The following is an 18349-nucleotide window of genomic DNA, read 5'->3' as shown; positions in this document are numbered from 1 at the left end:
AGGCCGATTGTTGTGACCTTGCTGCAGTGTTGCGAAGGTGTTTGAACTTTCAGCAGTGTTAAACTTGCCGCAGGGTGTGAACACAACCAGTCAAACACTCTACTGAAGCAGAGGAATGTGGACGAGCAGCAGCTGACTGGAAAACATGAACATTTAGGAATCTGGTCCAACCAGCTCTCTGTGGTTTCCAGTAAAGGGAGGCGGCTCCATGAAAAATCATTACTGCTGGCTATAATTTAAAACCACATCAAGTAGCACCACCCACCATCAAAGGTCAAAGCAAAGAGATGAAACTGCTGCTAAATGTTGATCGACAGATGTTCTTATAAAGAGACCAACAGTAGACAACTTAATCTGATAGATCAGTAATGTTCTTTTGATATTTATGTTTTTATAGCTGTAATTCATCATGTGATCCTTAAATTGAATTATAAAATTCAGTGTTTTCTGCTTCCTCACCTTCATCAAGTGCTATATTAAGTTTATCAATCATGTGACATAAGTTTGGCCATATGATTACAGGTCATACATGGGGGAGATCTGTCCAAGTTGTTATTACACTGACTGTAGGTTTGACCATGTTGTTTTATGAGTTTAGCTAGTAGTTTAACAAGTAGTTATGTTTGCATGAATATTCAAATAAGTGAATATAATATATATGAATATAAGTGATATATAATTTTTGGAAAAAGTGCTGTTATCATGGAGGTTAGGGTTAAATTATGTAGTAATCAAAGGAATGTGTAAAAAAAAAAATGCTGCTGAGAAGATGCAGGGATGGAAAGATAACTAGAATAATTTAGTGAAAAAACTTAAATATTGTTTAAAAGAAAGGAAATAAACACGTAAAAGACAATAGTTTAATATCCCATCACACTCATGGCATCACAACATGACATCACTCCCTGTTTGTTTATTTTGTTTGTATGATGTTTTTGATTCAAAGTACCAGAAATTACAATGTATATCGATATTTCTTTTTATTTATTGTCTGGACTGAGTAGCCTATACATAAGTTATATTGTACACATATTGTTTTTCTATTTTATTTTACTGTTTTAAATCCTATTTATGTTTTTTCATATTGTGTTTTTTTCTTAATGACTTTCGTGTTTTATGTAATTTTTTCACGTAATTAGGGGTCCAGGCATGAAGTGCAGAAACCCTATTGTTTTTGTACTATTCATATAGATACTTGCCAAAGCATTTTGAGCCTTACCCATATGGGGCACCACAAATTCCAAAAACTTATATTTCTGTAAAAGTGGTTGTGTGAACACACCATACATAGTATAGACATCCAAAAACACCCAGTTGACAGTCGTTACTTTTAAATAACTAATTCAGAGGACCAAGTAAAACTAGAACTGCTTGCAGTCTAGTTTGCTGTTATTATTATTATTCTGTAATCTAAAGACAAAAAAAATCAATTTAGATTCAAATGTCATATTTTTGAGGGAAGTTGGCTCTTTGTTTCTCTGAATCATAGTTGGACTCCCACTTTGTCAAAACTAAATAGAATAGAAAGAATAAAGAAACAGCAGATTAACAGATTTATTATGTTGAAATTGTTTTACTAATGGTCCACAGACAGAGGTCTTCTCTGTTTACCTTCTACATTACCACTTACCCCTGTTGATCTTGTAGAATCAGTATATAAAGATGTAATAACAGACTAATGGCTAATAACAGACTATAATGTAGTTGTAAGCAGATTATTAATGTACTACTTAACAACTGTAACTCCTCCTGTGGTCTTAAGTGTTTTCTGCTATATAAACAGATAGTAAAACACAGCTGTAATATTGTAAACTGTCTTCATAGGAGAAGTTAAAACAAATACTTAACTAATAAACACTCAAATATGTCTTTATATCTACTTACAGCTACATTATAGTCTGTTATAAACCATTTATTACATGTTTATGTACTAATCATAGATGATCTATATGGGGCTTAAAGTAAAGTGTTACACCTGCAGTAGAGGTAACATAAGACAGACTAGTAAGGCGAACATAAAATATCATCATATCCGTTGGTCATGTGACCCTTGTCCTGCAGGTCGTAAGGTTCTGTCGAGAGTCTCCCCTCTCTAGTCTTGTTTTAAATATTCTCCAGTGTTCTGTAGAAGAACCAACCTTCACCTCTCTACAGAGTTTAATCACTTTGTCATTCAGATAAACATCTGAAATCGGTTTATAGTTACAGATCAATATTATTACAGACCAATAACCAGTACATGAGTACAGATCAATAATCAGTGGATGATTGCAGATCACTAAAAAGTGTAAATAAAGACTCTGAGAAGCTTCTGACAGTTCAAACTTTATTCTGTGGACTGACAATCATTTGACTCTTTTGTCCTCCTTCAACAAGAGTCATTAATGTTTGTAAAGTAAACAATGACTGTATATACACTTTAATATGTGAACACAGACACACAGAGCAGATCTCAGCTCAGCAGTTGGTTTAATGTTTTTGCATTAGAGTGAAACCCGACAGACAGGCAGAGAGTGAGACAGATTAAAGAGACACAGACAGTCGATTCGTGGAAAATTAAAGAAACCAGAGTTTGAAGAAAATGGAAACAACCAATCAGGAACGAGCTGAAGAGCGAAAAGTAACATGAAGCTGAAGGTTGTAGTTTAGCTGCAGTTTCGCTTGCTGTTGTTGTTGTCATTGCAACTGTTTTCCACTGTGGGATTGACTCTGATGAGGAGACAACACAAAAACACTTCACTTTATGACTCAGCTGATAATCACATAAATATGATTTGATTCTGTAGCTTGTTGTTGTTGATGACCATATCTATGTTGTGATGCAACAGTCTTAAAAACATGACAGCACAACAAAACTGATCGATTAATCATCTTTGAACTATTGAAAATGTCACACAAACAAATTTGTTGCATGATATTTTAATCATATATTACTTGTCACTAGTCAGCAGTGTCTTTCTTTACCATTTTCCCTGAATGCAACTTAGTACGCAGGATGAAATTCCAGTCAACTCAGTTCAGTCTTAGTTTCAGTACAAAGTGTTTAATGGGAATCTAACCAGTAACGACACAGGGGTTAATTTTGACTTTACAGTTACAGTTAGGATCAGCTGCTGCACAACACTGCTGGTCTGCTTTATTTTTACTGGGACCTGAATCATCTGTTATTAATGTTTACAGGTTTGTTTCCGTCAGTACAGATACAGTGTGTGATGATACCTGGAGTTGTTGAGCTTCCACAGTTCAGAGGCCGAGCGTCTATTTCATGGCTAAAAGAAGAAAACAGAGATTTGAAAATATCCAGTTTCACTCCTGTTAGTCTGGTTCATGAAATAGACTGTAGAAGAATCTCTTCACATCTCTCTTTATGCTACAGTTTGTCTACTCTAATGCCTGGGTTTAAGTGTATGTTAAGCTGTGACTGGATCTGAACTGTGATTGGCTGTCAGGCAGTGTGATGTCACAGTAGAGTGTGACCTTTACCCTCTGTGGTGGCGGGGGTAGAGTCATCAGGTTGGTCTGATTGGTCAGCAGGTGTCGCTGCAACAAGAAACAGGACTTATTAACACACGCCCACATTGATGTCACAGATTTTATTATTATTGATGTCATGAGGACATTTTGTTCATTTCTATTCTATTGCATTCAGTTTTGTTTTGTTCAGTTTCAGTTTTGAACTCTTCAGTCCCAGTTTACCTTCAGTAGAATCGGGAGTTTCTGGACTATGCTCCTCAGGTTCCTCGGTATCCAACTTTGCAGAGTCATCCTGGTTTACCTCCTTAGTGACCTCAGAGTCCAGCATGTCACTACTGTCCTGATTGTCAGGCTCAGCTTCACTGTCACTGTCAGTCTGACTCATCTCACTGTCTCCGTCACTCTGGGTTTCAATGTCCCCGTCTTTGTCCTCGATCACGCTGTCGTCGTTTCCTTCACTGTCGTCCTCCTCTGAGATCACCTCCTGCTCACCCTCTGCTGGTTCCACCTCCTCTGACATTTCTGTTTCTCTTATGTCATCTCCCTCCTCCCTCACCATATCCTCCGCCACTGGCTCCTCACTCCCTGTGTCCCCCCCCTCCTCTAAGTCCTCCAAGGCCATGCTGTCGTCATCGACCCGGCTGTCATCCTCATCTACTGTGGTGACCTCAGACTCAGACTCAGTCACAGAGTCAGCCTCAGTCTCAGCCTCAGTCTCAGCCTCAGACTCGGCCTCAGTCTCAGCCTCCACTGAGTCAGCGTCAGTGTTCAAGTTTTCGTTTGATTCGATGTCACTGTTGTCGTCACTTTCTAGAGCTGCAGCATCCTCGGTATCTAAGGGTTAAAGGTACATTTATCAATTATTTATTATCATGTCTCCAGTAAACATCAGCATGGTGATCTGCAGTCAGTCTTAATCCAAATAAGTCCAAGTTATGGATCACACAGACATGCATCAACGAGCCAATCAGTGTGCTGCTCCTGTGGCTGCAAATATGTTGAAAATATTCAACCTTTGATGTTTTCCTAAATAAAGATATCAGGTTGTAAGATAGATTTTGTGCATTCAAAGAAAAGAAACAAAGACGAGGTGGCAGAAAATACTTTTTTCTTCTCTGTAAATTTGATTAATAAAGTTTATTATTAATAGATGTGGTTCGCCTAGCTTAGCACAAAGACTATATATACCTTCCAACAACTTCAAAGCTGTCTGATTTTCACAACACTACTTGAAGAATTGGTGCACAAGTTGGTAGTACTAGAGGTAGCAACAATACCAGTGGTAGTAGCAGCAGCAGTACTAGCAGTACTAGCAGTAGTAGTAGTAGAAGTAGTAGTAGCATTAGTAGCAGTAGTGATAGGAATAGTAGGAGCTCTATGATGAAACCCACTTGGATCACTCCTTTACATTGTGTTCCTGATAGTGATGTTCGATACCACTGATTTCCTTTCCGATCCAATACTGAGTAAAATTCAGGCTGGTATCGGCGATACTGATACCGATACCGATATTTTATGCGACTACACCTAATATGTCTTTTAAATCTAAAAAAAGTAGTGTATTTCAAATCATAGCTTCCTTAAGAATACAAGGCAGAGTAATTTATTTATTTATTTATTTATTTTAAACTCTGAAGTATATTGAGGTAGCAGCCTCATTTACAATATAGTCGCACTAATACAACAATAGAAAAACCAGAGGACACAATCATACAAAATATGTGAAAATTGTGTTTCGAACTCTGAAAAAAAAGAAAAATAGTACAATTATAAAAACATTAAAATAAATTCTTGTTCTGGCAGCAGCACCTGAGGCGGACACTGAGATGCATTCTGTCTGCCTCATCGTTGTGTATGCTTCATATTCACTGTGGTGATTTAACCTGAGGTGTTTTACGAGGTTCGTTGTGTTGCCACAACTTCTTACTGTTTTCCTACAAACGTCACAGACCGCGTCTTGGCTCTTTGTGGAGCTGAAATAGCTCCACACATGACTCCGTTTGCGTTCTGCCATTGTGTCCACAGACTGTGACTGACTGAGAGCACGGAGCAGAGTGCCGCTGCACTTACGCATGACACACTTACTCATGCGGAAGAAAAAGTAGTCCCACCAACCGCGTGTCACTTAGACAACATCTCAATAGTTTAGTTACTTTTCAACGCGTTCCTGTTAAGGATATACCTTACCTCAAATGACTTAAGTATCAAAAGTATCGATATTTTGATTTGAGAATCGATTTTAGAGCATAAAGATCCGGTATCGGAGGTATCGATATTTCAGGATCGATCCGCACATCACTAGTTCCTGAGATATAAACACATTTAGGTCCTGATCACCTCTAAACTGATTTCTACACATGGTCAGTGATCAGGGTTAGTGGTCTAACAGCAACATCATATTTCATCTTTAGGTTTTATTTGGATAGAAGTGATTACATCCAGTCAAAGAGGTGGTAATGTCAACTTATTTCTGGGGGCCATGAATGAGGACTTATTAATTAAAGAGTTTTTATAGTGGTGTTACCAGTTATGAATTTTCAAATATTTCCAAATCTCTTATTTATGTGATTTTACAACAGATCTTATTGCTCTCCCTCCCATCTTTTTTATTGAATCTTTTAAAATCACAATTTTTTCTGTCTTAGCTTAAAGAAATTCTTTAGCTCTTGAGAAAAATGCGTTTCCTTCTATGTTTTTAGGGAATTGAACATCCTCATTCTTTGTGTGGGTTTGGTTTCAGGTCTGTTTCCCCTCAGTCCTGAAATCATCAATGTTAAACAAACTAAGGCATGCAAGAGAAAGAAGGAAGAAGGAAACCTGAAGCTGATGTCAGCAGAAAAAGACAGATTACCTTCAGATGCTTCAAGAGAGTCGCGGCTGTCAGCAGCTTCTGTGGAGACCAACCAACATGTTGTATATTGATAATGTCACATGTCATATACATTATGATGTCACACTGTTATGTGATGTGTCACATACACTATTTCTGTTAACACACATTATGAAGCAATGACATGATACCTGATCATTTATGCAACATCATACTGTAGTGTTGTATTGTGTAGTTGTAGCAGTAGACATGGTAGTATTAGTAGCAGTAGCAGTATCAGAAGTAGCAAGAGCAGTTGCAGTAGTAGTAGTAGTAGCAGTAGCAGTAGTAGCAGTAGCAGACGGTAGTTATAGTAGTAGTAGTAGTAGTAGTAGTACCACAAGTAGCTGTAGCTGTACTACTAGGGTCTGTAGCAGTGCCAGTAGCAGTAGCTACAGTGGTAATAGTTGTAGTATTGGTAAGGCAAGAAATAGCATTAGTATCAGTAGCAATAGTCAATGCAGTAGAATCAGCAGTAGCAGCAGTATCAGTAGTAGTTGTAGTAATGTCTGTAGCAGTAGCAGTAGCAGCAGTAGTATTAGCGGTAGTTCCAGTAGCAGTATTTATAACAGCAGGGCAGTGGTAGTAGTAGTAGCAGCAGCAGTAGTAGTAAAATCAGTAGTAGCAGAAGCAGCAGTTGCAGTAGTAGTAGAAGTAGTAGTAACAATAATAGCATTAGTAGTAGTAGCACAGCAGTTACAGTAGAAGGAGTAGTAGTAGCTGTAGTAGCAGAAGTTACAATAGCAGTAGAAGTAGTAACTGTAATAGTAGTAGTAGAGGTGTCTGTAGGAGTAGATGTATTAGCAGTCATCAGCATCAGAAAAACAAATGTAGTTTTTAGGAGCTCATGTTTACTTTATCAGTTTTGAATTTAATGATGTCACTGTGTACGAATGTTGCAGTGTTGAACTTAATGATGTCACTGTGTACGAATGTTGCAGTGTTGAACTTAATGATGTCACTGTGTACTAATGTTGCAATGTTGAATTTAATGATGTCACTATGTACTAATGTTGCAGAGTGTTGAACTTAATGATGTCACTGTGTACTAATGTTGTCGTGTTTACTTTAATGATGTCACTGCGTACTAATGTTGCAGTGTGTTGAACTTAATGATGTCACTGTGTACTAATGTTGCAGAGTGTTGAACTTAATGATGTCACTGCATACTAATGTTGCAGTGTGTTGAACTTAATGATGTCACTGTGTACTAATGTTGTTGACAACAGGTTCTGGTTCTCTTCCTAGTCCTTGCTGGATGAATATTAGCATGTTTACCAGTTTCACTGAGCTCTTCGTCAGACTCCTTACTGTTTCCACCTAAGGAGACAGAACATCAGTTTAATAAGACTCTCATGTTAGCTGCTTAGAGTCCACTTCTACTCTCTTAATGCTATACCTCATGCATTATAAGTCATAGTAATGCAGTTCATAGGCCTGGACCAAGCTCTTAAACGTAATGTGAACAATGAAACATTTGTTTACTTCTAAATAATGTAATTTAACAGTATTTTTTGTGCAAAAAAAAGTTACAAAAAGTCGACAACATGAAATCTGTGTAGGTGAATGAACCTACAGAATGACCACAGCCATGTTCATTTTCATGACTTACATAATACATAACTAACACAGAGGAGGGCCTTTAAATCAGGCTGTAGGTTTTGTTGTGGCCTTACATTATTGGAATAACTATTTCTTCTGCTTCCTCTGCAAACTTTGTTAATCTCTTACCTAATATACTACAGTTAAATAAGCTAATAATAAAGCATGTAAAAGAAAAAAACATCAGAATGTTAATTTAACAAACTTTTTCCTTTCTGGCCTAAACATTGTCTTTAAGCATAAAGAAACTCTTCAGCTCTGATTTGATGTTTTTAATCAAACATAAATATTCTATATGTGTTTCAAACACATTAGATTTAAATTCAGTCTGAAAGATTTGGTATTTAAAAAATAACAAGAATTTAAAATAAAACACCAGACACACTGACCTTGTGCTGCAGTTGTCTCAGCTGATCGAGCTGAAACATACAAACGAAAAGAAAAATGTGTTTCCTTGTATGTTTTTTAGGGAATTGAACATCCTCATTCTTTGTGTGGGTTTGGTTTCAGGTATGTTTCCCCTCAGTGTGACTCTGTTGTTTGTTTTACTGTTTCAGAGGAAAGAAGTCCTGAAATCATCAACGTTAAACAAACTAAAGACACATAACCTGTCGCTGACATCAGCAGAAAAGACAATTACCTTCAGATGCTTCAACAGAGTCGCGGCTGTCTGCAGCTTCTGTGGGGACCAATCAACATGTTGAATACTGATGATGTCACATACATTATGATGTGACACTGTTATGTGATGTGTCACATGCATTATGTAACTGTTGCCATTATTGTTTACATAATGTTTTACTATCTGTAAGACCAATGTCATAATTGAGAATTGATTTGAGTTGCATGTCTTATTTATACATTATTTAATTTCGTACAGGAGATAGAACTTTTATTTTGAAGCTCAGAGTTGCATACAATTCTCGCTGCTCTCACATGAGTAAGACTGTTATGTGAAACCTGCAAGCAGCAAGCACATAGTAATAGTAATAACGTTTATTAATACATCATTTATCAAAACACAGTTCTTGTTTTCAGGTGAATTTCAGTTGTATCAGAATCGAATTGAAGAAAGTTATCTTCCAGTTTTTGATGTCTAATAGAAAGTTGTTGTTGTGGACAAATAAGTCCCTTTACTGGGACATATAGTCGTGTATCATCAGCATAAAGAAGGAAAGAAGTGCCTACCAATGATATAACAAAGTGGGAGCATTTATGATGAAAATGAAATGGCTGAAACATGGTCACTAATACAAACAAGACAGTTTGTCTGTTAAAGACGGATCCGTTCTTTGAGCCTTTTCATCCAAATCTCCCGTTTTCCTTTAAATATTCAAATTCTGATTGAAGTATTACACGGACAGCAAGACAGGTAAACAGAGAAAACTGTGAACAGACAGATGAACAGACAAACAGACAGGTGAACAGAATGACAGGTTACCTGTCTGTTCATCAGAATCTGTGCTGTCAGCAACACCCGTGGAGACAATAAACAGACGGACAGGTAAACGGACATACAGACAGGCAGGTAAAGATATAGACAAACAGGTAAACAGACAGACAGGTGAACAGACAGGTAAGCATACAGACAGACAGACAAACAGGCATACAGACAGGTTTTCAGACAGGGGAATAGGCAGACAGGTTACCTTGAGTCTGTTCATCAGAGTCAGTGCTGTCAGCTGCACCTGTGGAGACAATAAACAGGTAAACAGACAGACAGGTAACCATACAGACAGGAAAAGAGACAGATAGACAGGTAAACATATCGACAAACAGGTAAACAGATAGACAGGTAAACATATCGACAAACAGGTAAACAGACAGACAGGTGAACATACATACAGACAGGTAAACAGATAGACAGGTAAACATACAGACAAACAGGTAAACAGATAGACAGGTAAACATACAGACAGACAGGTGAACAGACAGGCAGGTTTTCAGACAGGTGAATAGGCAGACAGGTTACCTTGAGTCTGTTCATCAGTGTCAGTGCTGTCAACAACACCTGTGGAGACAATAAACAGACAGACAGGTAACCATACAGACAGACAGGAAAAGACGCAGATAGACAGGTAAACATATTGACAAACAGTTAAACAGATAGACAGGTAAACATATCGACAAACAGGTAAACAGGGAAACACATAAACAGACAGACAGACAGGTTACCTTGGGTCTGTTCATCAGAGTCTGTGCTGTCAGCAGCACCTGTGGAGACAATAAACAGGTAAACAGACAGACAGGCGAACAGACAGACAGACAGGTAAACATACAGACAGACAAGTGAACATACAGACAGGTAAACAGACAGACAGACAGACAGACAGACAGGTTACCTTGGGTCTGTTCATCAGAGTCTGTGCTGTCATCAGCACCTGTGGAGACAATAAACAGACAGACAGGTAACCATACAGACAGACAGGTAAACAGGGAAACACATAGACAGACAGGTAAACATATAGACAAACAGGTAAACAGATAGACAGGTAAACATACAGACAGACAGACAGACAGACAGACAGACAGGCAGGTTACCTTGAGTCTGTTCATCAGAATCTGTGCTGTCAGCAGCACCTGTGGAGACAATAAACAGACAGACAGGTGAACAAGGAGACAGGTGAACATACAGACAGGTAAACAGACAGACAGACAGACAGACAGACAGGCAGGTTACCTTGAGTCTGTTCATCAGAATCTGTGCTGTCAGCAGCACCTGTGGAGACAATAAACAGACAGACAGGTGACCATACAGACATACAGGTAAACAGACATATATACAGACAGGTAAACATATAGACAAACAGGTAAACAGATAGACAGGTAAACATACAGACAGACAGGTGAATAGGCAGACAGATTACCTTGAGTCTGTTCATCAGAGTCAGTGCTGTCAGCTGCACCTGTGGAGACAGACAGGTAAACAGACAGACAGGTGAACAAGGAGACAGGTGAACATACAGACAGGTAAACAGACAGACAGACAGACAGACAGACAGACAGACAGGCAGGTTACCTTGAGTCTGTTCATCAGAATCTGTGCTGTCAGCAGCACCTGTGGAGACAATAAACAGACAGACAGGTGACCATACAGACATACAGGTAAACAGACATACATACAGACAGGTAAACATACAGACAGACAGGTGAATAGGCAGACAGGTTACCTTGAGTCTGTTCATCAGACTCAGTGCTGTCAGCTGCACCTGTGGAGACAGACAGGTAAACAGACAGACAGGTGAACAAGGAGACAGGTGAACATACAGACAGGTAAACAGACAGACAGACAGACAGACAGGCAGGTTACCTTGAGTCTGTTCATCAGAATCTGTGCTGTCAGCAGCACCTGTGGAGACAATAAACAGACAGACAGGTGACCATACAGACATACAGGTAAACAGACATACATACAGACAGGTAAACATATAGACAAACAGGTAAACAGATAGACACGTTGCCTTGAGTCTGTTCATCAGAGTCAGTGCTGTCAGATGCACCTGTGGAGACAGACAGGTAAACAGACAGACAGGTGAAAAAGGAGACAGGTGAACATACAGACAGGTAAACAGACAGACAAACAGACAGGTTACCTTGAGTCTGTTCATCAGAATCTGTGCTGTCAGCAGCACCTGTGGAGACAATAAACAGACGGACAGGTAAACAGACATACAGACAGGCAGGTAAAGATATAGACAAACAGGTGAACAGACAGACAGGTTACCTTGAGTCTGTTCATCAGTTTCTGTGCTGTCAGCAGCACCTGTGGAGACAATTAACAGGTAAACAGACAGACAGGTTACCTTGAGTCTGTTCATCAGAGTCTGTGCCTTCAGTAGCACCTGTAGCAGTGGTAATAAAAGCAGTAGTACTAAAAGTAGCAGCAGTAGTAGTATTAGAAGTGGCAGAAATAGTTGTTGTCTAAGGGAGAGTAGTACCAATACCAGTAGTTGAAATATTAGTAGCAGTTACAGTAGTACTAGCTGTAGTAGTAATAGTAGTTGTAGTAGTGGTAGTAGTAGTACTACCCTAAGATGAGCAGTGTTTGGCCTATATTTGACACTAATGGCACCTGCTTTCATAACACGACTTGTGCATATTTGATGTCTTATTTTACAAACAAAACATTCTTATTAGAAAAAAGGGGAAAATATATACAGTTGTGCTCATAAGTTTACATACCCTGGCAGAATTTGTGAAATGTGTACCATTCTTTAATGAAAACAAGAATGATCAGGCAAAATAAATTTCTTTTATTTTAAATGGGATTCAAAGTAAACTATGAGGCATCTAAAAAAAAAGCACAATCATTAAATAAAGCATAACAATAGAGAAAATACTGAGATGGTCCCTGTTCAAAAGTTTGCATACCCATAGTTCTTAATATTATGTATTGCCCCCTTTAGCATCAATGACAGCTTGTAGTCTTTTGTGATAGTTGTGGATGAGGCCCTTTATTTTCTCAGACGGTAAAGCTGCCCATTCTTCTTGGCAAAAAGCTTCCAGGTCCTGTAAATTCTTGGGCTGTCTTGCATGAACTGCACGTTTGAGATCTCCCCAAAGTGGCTCAATGATATTGAGGTCAGGAGACTGTGATGGCCACTCCAGAACCTTCACTTTTTTCTGCTGTAGCCAAAGACAGGTCGACTTGGCCTTGTGTTTTGGATCATTGTCATGTTGGAAAGTCCAAGTGCGTCCCATGGGTAGCTTCTGGGCTGATGAGTGCAAATTGTCCTCCAGTATTTTCTGATAACATGTTGCATTCATCTTGCCATCAATTTTGACCAAATTCCCTGTGCCGCTGTAGCTCCCACACCCCCAAAACATCAGAGATCCACCTCCATGCTTCACAGTAGGGATGGTGTACTTTTCATCATAGGCATTGTTGACACCCCTCCAAACATAACGTTTATGGTTGTGACCATAAAGTTCAATCTTAGTCTCATCACTCCAAATGATTTTGTTCCAGAAGCTTTGAGGTTTGTCCAGGTGCTGTTTAGCATATTGTATGCGGGCTGTTTTGTGGCACTTGCGTAGTAATGGCTTTCTTCCTTCTACTTATTGTGCATCTTGAAAGAGCCACACCACTTTTCTGTAGAGAAGTCTGTATGTCAGCTGAAGTTATTCGTGGGTTTTTCTTTGCATCCCGTACAATTTTCCTGGCAGTTGTGGCTTAAATATTTGTTGGTCTACCTGACTGTGGCTTGGTATCAACAGAACCCCTTATTTTCCACTTTTTTATCAGAGTTTGAACACTACTGATTGGCATTCTCAAATGTTTGGATATCTTTTTATATCCTTTTTATATCCCTTTTCCTGTTCAACTACCTTCTCTCGCAGGTCCTTTGACAGTTCCTTTGCTTTCAGAGTCAGTGCAGCACTAGAGGAAATGTGCAGGGGTCTGTTAAGAGCCTAGAGACTCACTGACTTTTTATACACAGACACTAATTACATGCAAACAGGTGACAGGTGTGGACAGTCACCCTTACTAGCCATTTAAACCTGTTTGTGTCAACTTGTGTGCATATTATCAGGCCAAAACTTCAAGGGTATGTATACTTTTGATCAGGGCTGTTTGGGTGATTCAACTTGTCATTATGATTTAAAAGGAGCAAATACAATTGCATGATAATAAATAACTTCGTCTGACCACTAACCCTGAATGAAAGAAAAGTTTTTCCATGATCAAACATATTTTCTGAAAAAATGGACAATATTTTACAAATTCTGCCAGGGTATGTAAACTTATGAGCAGAACTGTATATCCATATTTCTGTTTGTGTTTGATTTGCATCTATTTATGGTTGTTTGCCTTTTGTAGGCATATTGTGATCTTTGTTGTCGATTTGCCTCTATTTGTAGTCGTTTTGTGCCCACCCGGATCCCCCCCTTGCAGTAATCCCTCCCTGTCTGGTCATATAAAGATACTGAAACCTTTATTCTCACCATCAGGTTTGTCCATTTCTTCTATTGTGGAATCGTCTCCATCACTGTTGTCTGAACCGGCTTAGACACAAAAACAAATACAACTTTTTGAAATTGAATTAAGAAAATATACCAAATAAAACAAACATGAGAACACAAAACAGCAATAATATGAATCTGTTGTTCAATCATAGTTTCAATTGGATTCTAATTTAATTCAAATGTTAACTGAAAAAATCCCATCAGTTTTATCAAAGTTCAGGCACGAACTGACCTGGTGATTCGGTCGTCTCATCTGATTCTGAGGGAGCTGAAACAGACAGACAGGAGAAAAGACAGGCAGGTGAACAGACAGGTAAAAAGACAAGTTAACAGATAGGCAGGTCAAGAGACAGGTTACCTTCAGTTTGTTCATCAGAGCCTGTGCTGTCAGCAGGATCTGTGGAGACAAATCCAAATAATGTTGTATAATGATGTGTGTAGTTCAAAGGAGGTTCAAAATATAAAAAAGAATAATTGGTTGAAATACATTAAGTCTCAATAACATTTATAAAATATTTTTTTCTCTCTTCTTTGGAAAAATCCATTACTGAAATTCTGATTAAAATGCTTCAACAGCGACACCTGCAGGCAGGAGGAGACAGGGCAGTCTGTGTGAGGTGGTGGTGGTGGTGGGGGACTGACTCAAGGTAAGGTGACACTGTCTGTGTTATATCTGAGGGAGACGAACTGGCGGTAAACCGATAGATGCATTCATAATTTCATAGAGAAGACAATAAATTGTAACGTGCTATTTTCTAATATGCTTCTGTATGAAATTATCTATCTAATAATCTATCGCTTTACCGCCAGTTCGTCTCATTGGGCTGGTTTTCTTCCCAACTTTTGGAGTCATCAGACGCCACTGGTGCAGTTTCTATACAGTGTGTATGTAGTGTGTGTAGTGTATATATTGTGTAGTGTGTATCTGCTGTGTAGGTTGTAATGTATGTTGTGTTGTTACCTGGCTGTGAGGTCACAGGTTCACCTGTAGTTCCTCCTACAACAACAAAAAACAACAAAATAAACAGTAATACACCTGAGCTGTCAGTGTGTATGTGTGTGTGTGGGTATGTTAATATGTGTGTGTTACCGTTGAGATGAGCCAGCAGCGCTGCGCTTCTCTCTGCAACAGCAAAAACAAACCAAGTCAATCAAGTTGGCAGTTGTTTGTTCAGATTGTGGCTGTAATGAACACTGCGGCCTGTGGGCGGCGCTGACACTACTTTACACTGTTAGTCATGTGATGTAGATGCAATGAGTCTGCTGCACTCTGGCTGCTCTGTGTGGAGACAGGCGTCTCCACAGGGTCAAAGGTCACAGCTTCAACTGAACCAACGATCAGATTTAATTTCAACTCAATAAAAAGTTTATATTTACCGTCATCTGGTGTTCCCTCTGTGAAACAAGCAGACAGACACACAGACAGGCAGAGAGAGAGACAGACAGGCAGAGAGACAGACAGACAGACAGACAGACAGAGAGAGAGAGGCAGACAGACAAAGAGAGAGAGAGACAGTCAGAGAGAAAGACAGACAGACAGAGAGAGAGACAGCCAGAGAGAAAGACAGACAAGACAGAGAGAGACAGTCAGTCAGACAGACAGACAGAGAGAGACAGTCAGAGGGAAAGACAGACAGACAGACAGACAGAGAGAGACAGTCAGACAGACAGACAGACAGACAGAGAGACACATACAGAGGGATAGAGAGAGACAGTGATTAAGAATAATCATTAATATTCATATTGGTTATAATTTGTTAGAATAAAGTGTTTCATGATAATGAGTACAAGTTTAAAAGACATTATTAATTCATATATATTTTTTCATTATTCATATTTTCATTATAATCGATAAATTACGTTACAAAATTCGGAAAATATTAGTTACCATGCCATTAAACTGATTAACAATGTCAATCATTAATTCTAAAGTGATTAGAGATAATAATGTTTATCTTGTTATGTGATTTGAAGTAATACTTTGTTATTAATTTATAACTAAAAGCTTTCTTACCTTTTTTTGATAATTCATTTTAAATCTAAATATGTGGTCAAATCATATAAATGGCAATTATCAATTATTATTCAGGTGATTAAGAGAAATCATTAATAATCTTATCATGTGATTTATGATAATATTTAGTAATATTAAACTGATTAAAGTTAAAAAGTTTATTAACATTGAACTATTTTTCTCATTTGGTATTTTTAAAAAGACTTTATCTCTGTTTTATCATTTAAATGTATATATTTATATATATTTGATTACTACAGTGTGAAACTTTTTTCTCTCTCTGCACTTTAAATGTACAAAAGTTCACTTGTTATAAATGGATTAATTATGAAAGCTAATTACTGACTGTCAATAAAGTGAAGTTTATCATTAAAAAGTGAATATTGAACATTAATAAAGTGAAAAATATTGATTGTTAATGATAATAACATTATTAATAAATGATGATGTCATGGCTTACCTGGAACTGGAGCTGCGAGAGAAACAGCAGCGAGAGCAACGAGCGACAACACAACACACCTGTAGAACACACACACACACACACTGATTTGACTGCAGCCTATTTGCATGTTGTTTTCCTTCATGATGATGTCGTACAGGAGGGAAGAAGGACAAAAACTTTCCTGTCAAAGTGTGAAACATTTTTTCATTTAAAAAAGATTCAGAAATATAAAACATCACATCACACGATAAATGAACAATATCACAAAAATCTAAATAAAAAATCATCATCATTGACTCATCATTGAGTTATGACTGCAGCAGTGATTTAATGTTTCCACTCTCTCCAACAAGAGTAAACTAAAGAACGTAAAGAACATAAACCAAACAACATAAAGAACGTAAAGTAAAGAACATAAAGTAAAAAACATAAAGTAAAGAACGTAAAGTAAAGAACGTAATGTAAAGAAAGTAAAAAACGTTAAGAATGTTGCAAACTAAAGAACGTAAAGTGACAAACATGAAGTTGATGGCTGTGAAGTGCTGAATGTCAGGGCTGTTAAGCAGCCGGTGGGTGAAACCGGTCTTCAGCCTGAAGGTTAAATGACTGTTTCTTTGTGTTTCTGCCACAGAGAAAAAAAACAAAGCGTCTCTTCTTTTCCGACGTATAGAGAGAAACGAGCTGCAAGAGAAAACCAGCTCAGATCCTCAAAGAAACAGAAAAGCTTTAAGGTTCATTATGAGAGTCGAGTGTCGGGTGAAAAACCAGAGAAGACTGCTGCTTTATGCTGAAACACTGAAGTCCTTCTGCTGGATTTATACAGACCAGACTTACAGACAGGCTGACAAACAAGACCTGAATCCTGATGTCAGCAGCAGAGACCACAAAGTGAAAGTCCTGAACTTTAATAAAAAGCCCTGGAAAGTTCAGTTCAGTTATTAAAGAAATGTAGTTTGACACTGTGTCAATTGGTCACATGTCTTTTGAAAAGTTGAGAAGGTAAAGTCAAAAATCCAAAATTGAAAAACTCAAGTAAAATAGGACTGACGTGAGAATGGATTAGAGCCCTAGCCTAGAGCCCTAGCCTAGAACCCTAACCCTAACCCACTCACATTAAGAACTAAATGCTCAAACATGAGAGGAATGTCAGGTAATTACTTCATTACAGTATTTACAGTTATGATTTCACAGTGAGAAGAGAGCATTTCATAAAAATGTCATAACAATTACAAAGTTCCGTAAAGTTTCTTAAAGTTTTATAATGTTAAATACACTTTCATAGACTTGTTGATTTTTATGTGTATGTTTTTGTTTTGAGTTGTAAATGTGTGTTTGTGACAAAATATTCTTGTTGTTCTTTGAGTAATTGAATCTGGAAAACCTCAAATCTTTCTCAGAGTTAATTTAAAGTTTATCAGAAGACTCAAAGAATAAACTCACCGTTGGATCATGTTGTTGTTCAGCAGGTCGACAAGAAACAAACTTCAATGAGATGAAACTTCAGCGCTTGTTGAGTTTCTGAATTCAGCTGAAAGAGAGTAGCAGCTTTTTATACTCTCTCCTCCCTCCTCCTTCCTCCCTCCCCCCTCCTCCCTCTGATCACCTGTCTACCTGCCTGGTGAATGTCCACACTCAGTTTAACACTCAGCTTAATCCAGTTTAAATAAACATAATAATAATTAAACTGAAGTAAAAAACACCAGATGACAGAGAGTTTAGACCAGATTTAGACCAGATTCATTCTGGGTTTGGACTCAATTCTGACCAGAGTTGCAGCAGATTTTGTTCCAGTGAAGCTTCCTGAGGTCAAAAAGAGTGAAAGTTTGTAAAAACAAAATGGTTTACCGTCAAACTGTTTCCTACCAGGAAATGTAGAACAATATGTGTGTGTGTGTGTGTGTGTGTGTGTGTGTGTGTGTGTGTGTGTGTGTCTGGTATGTCATTCAGAGGAGAACTGGTTTGGCAATATTTACCAGGAACA

The 18349-nt window shown here is 38.1% G+C and overlaps 1 protein-coding gene across 11 annotated transcripts; it reads right to left on the bottom strand.

Moving 5' to 3' along the window:
* Positions 1–2309: 2309 nt before the first annotated feature.
* On the bottom strand, positions 2310–17884 carry LOC139298728 (protein starmaker-like). 11 transcript variants are annotated; one of them, XM_070921456.1, is made up of 29 exons: positions 17809–17884; positions 16387–16445; positions 15290–15307; positions 15003–15035; positions 14874–14909; positions 14271–14309; positions 14145–14180; positions 13892–13951; positions 11670–11708; positions 11539–11577; positions 11407–11445; positions 11256–11294; positions 11116–11154; positions 10965–11003; positions 10813–10851; positions 10626–10664; positions 10487–10525; positions 10288–10326; positions 10121–10159; positions 9918–9956; positions 9595–9633; positions 8586–8624; positions 8335–8364; positions 7622–7663; positions 6326–6364; positions 3697–4308; positions 3484–3540; positions 3220–3269; positions 2310–2709 (listed from the first exon to the last, which is right to left on the bottom strand). In XM_070921456.1, the coding sequence occupies exons 1-28, from the start codon at positions 17817–17819 to the stop codon at positions 3259–3261; spliced, it is 1629 nt and encodes a 542-aa protein (XP_070777557.1). In that variant the 5' UTR covers positions 17820–17884; the 3' UTR covers positions 2310–2709; positions 3220–3258. The 11 variants fall into 11 exon arrangements, with proteins under 11 accessions (XP_070777557.1, XP_070777560.1, XP_070777559.1 ...); XM_070921459.1 differs by lacking the exon at positions 10626–10664; XM_070921458.1 differs by lacking the exon at positions 11116–11154.
* Positions 17885–18349: the final 465 nt, after the last annotated feature.

This window comes from Enoplosus armatus, chromosome 16 (assembly GCF_043641665.1).
Source record: "Enoplosus armatus isolate fEnoArm2 chromosome 16, fEnoArm2.hap1, whole genome shotgun sequence".
Taxonomy (NCBI): Eukaryota; Metazoa; Chordata; class Actinopteri; order Centrarchiformes; family Enoplosidae; genus Enoplosus; species Enoplosus armatus.
Note: the sequence above shows the minus strand (reverse complement) of the source record. Positions and strands in the feature narration are given on the sequence as shown.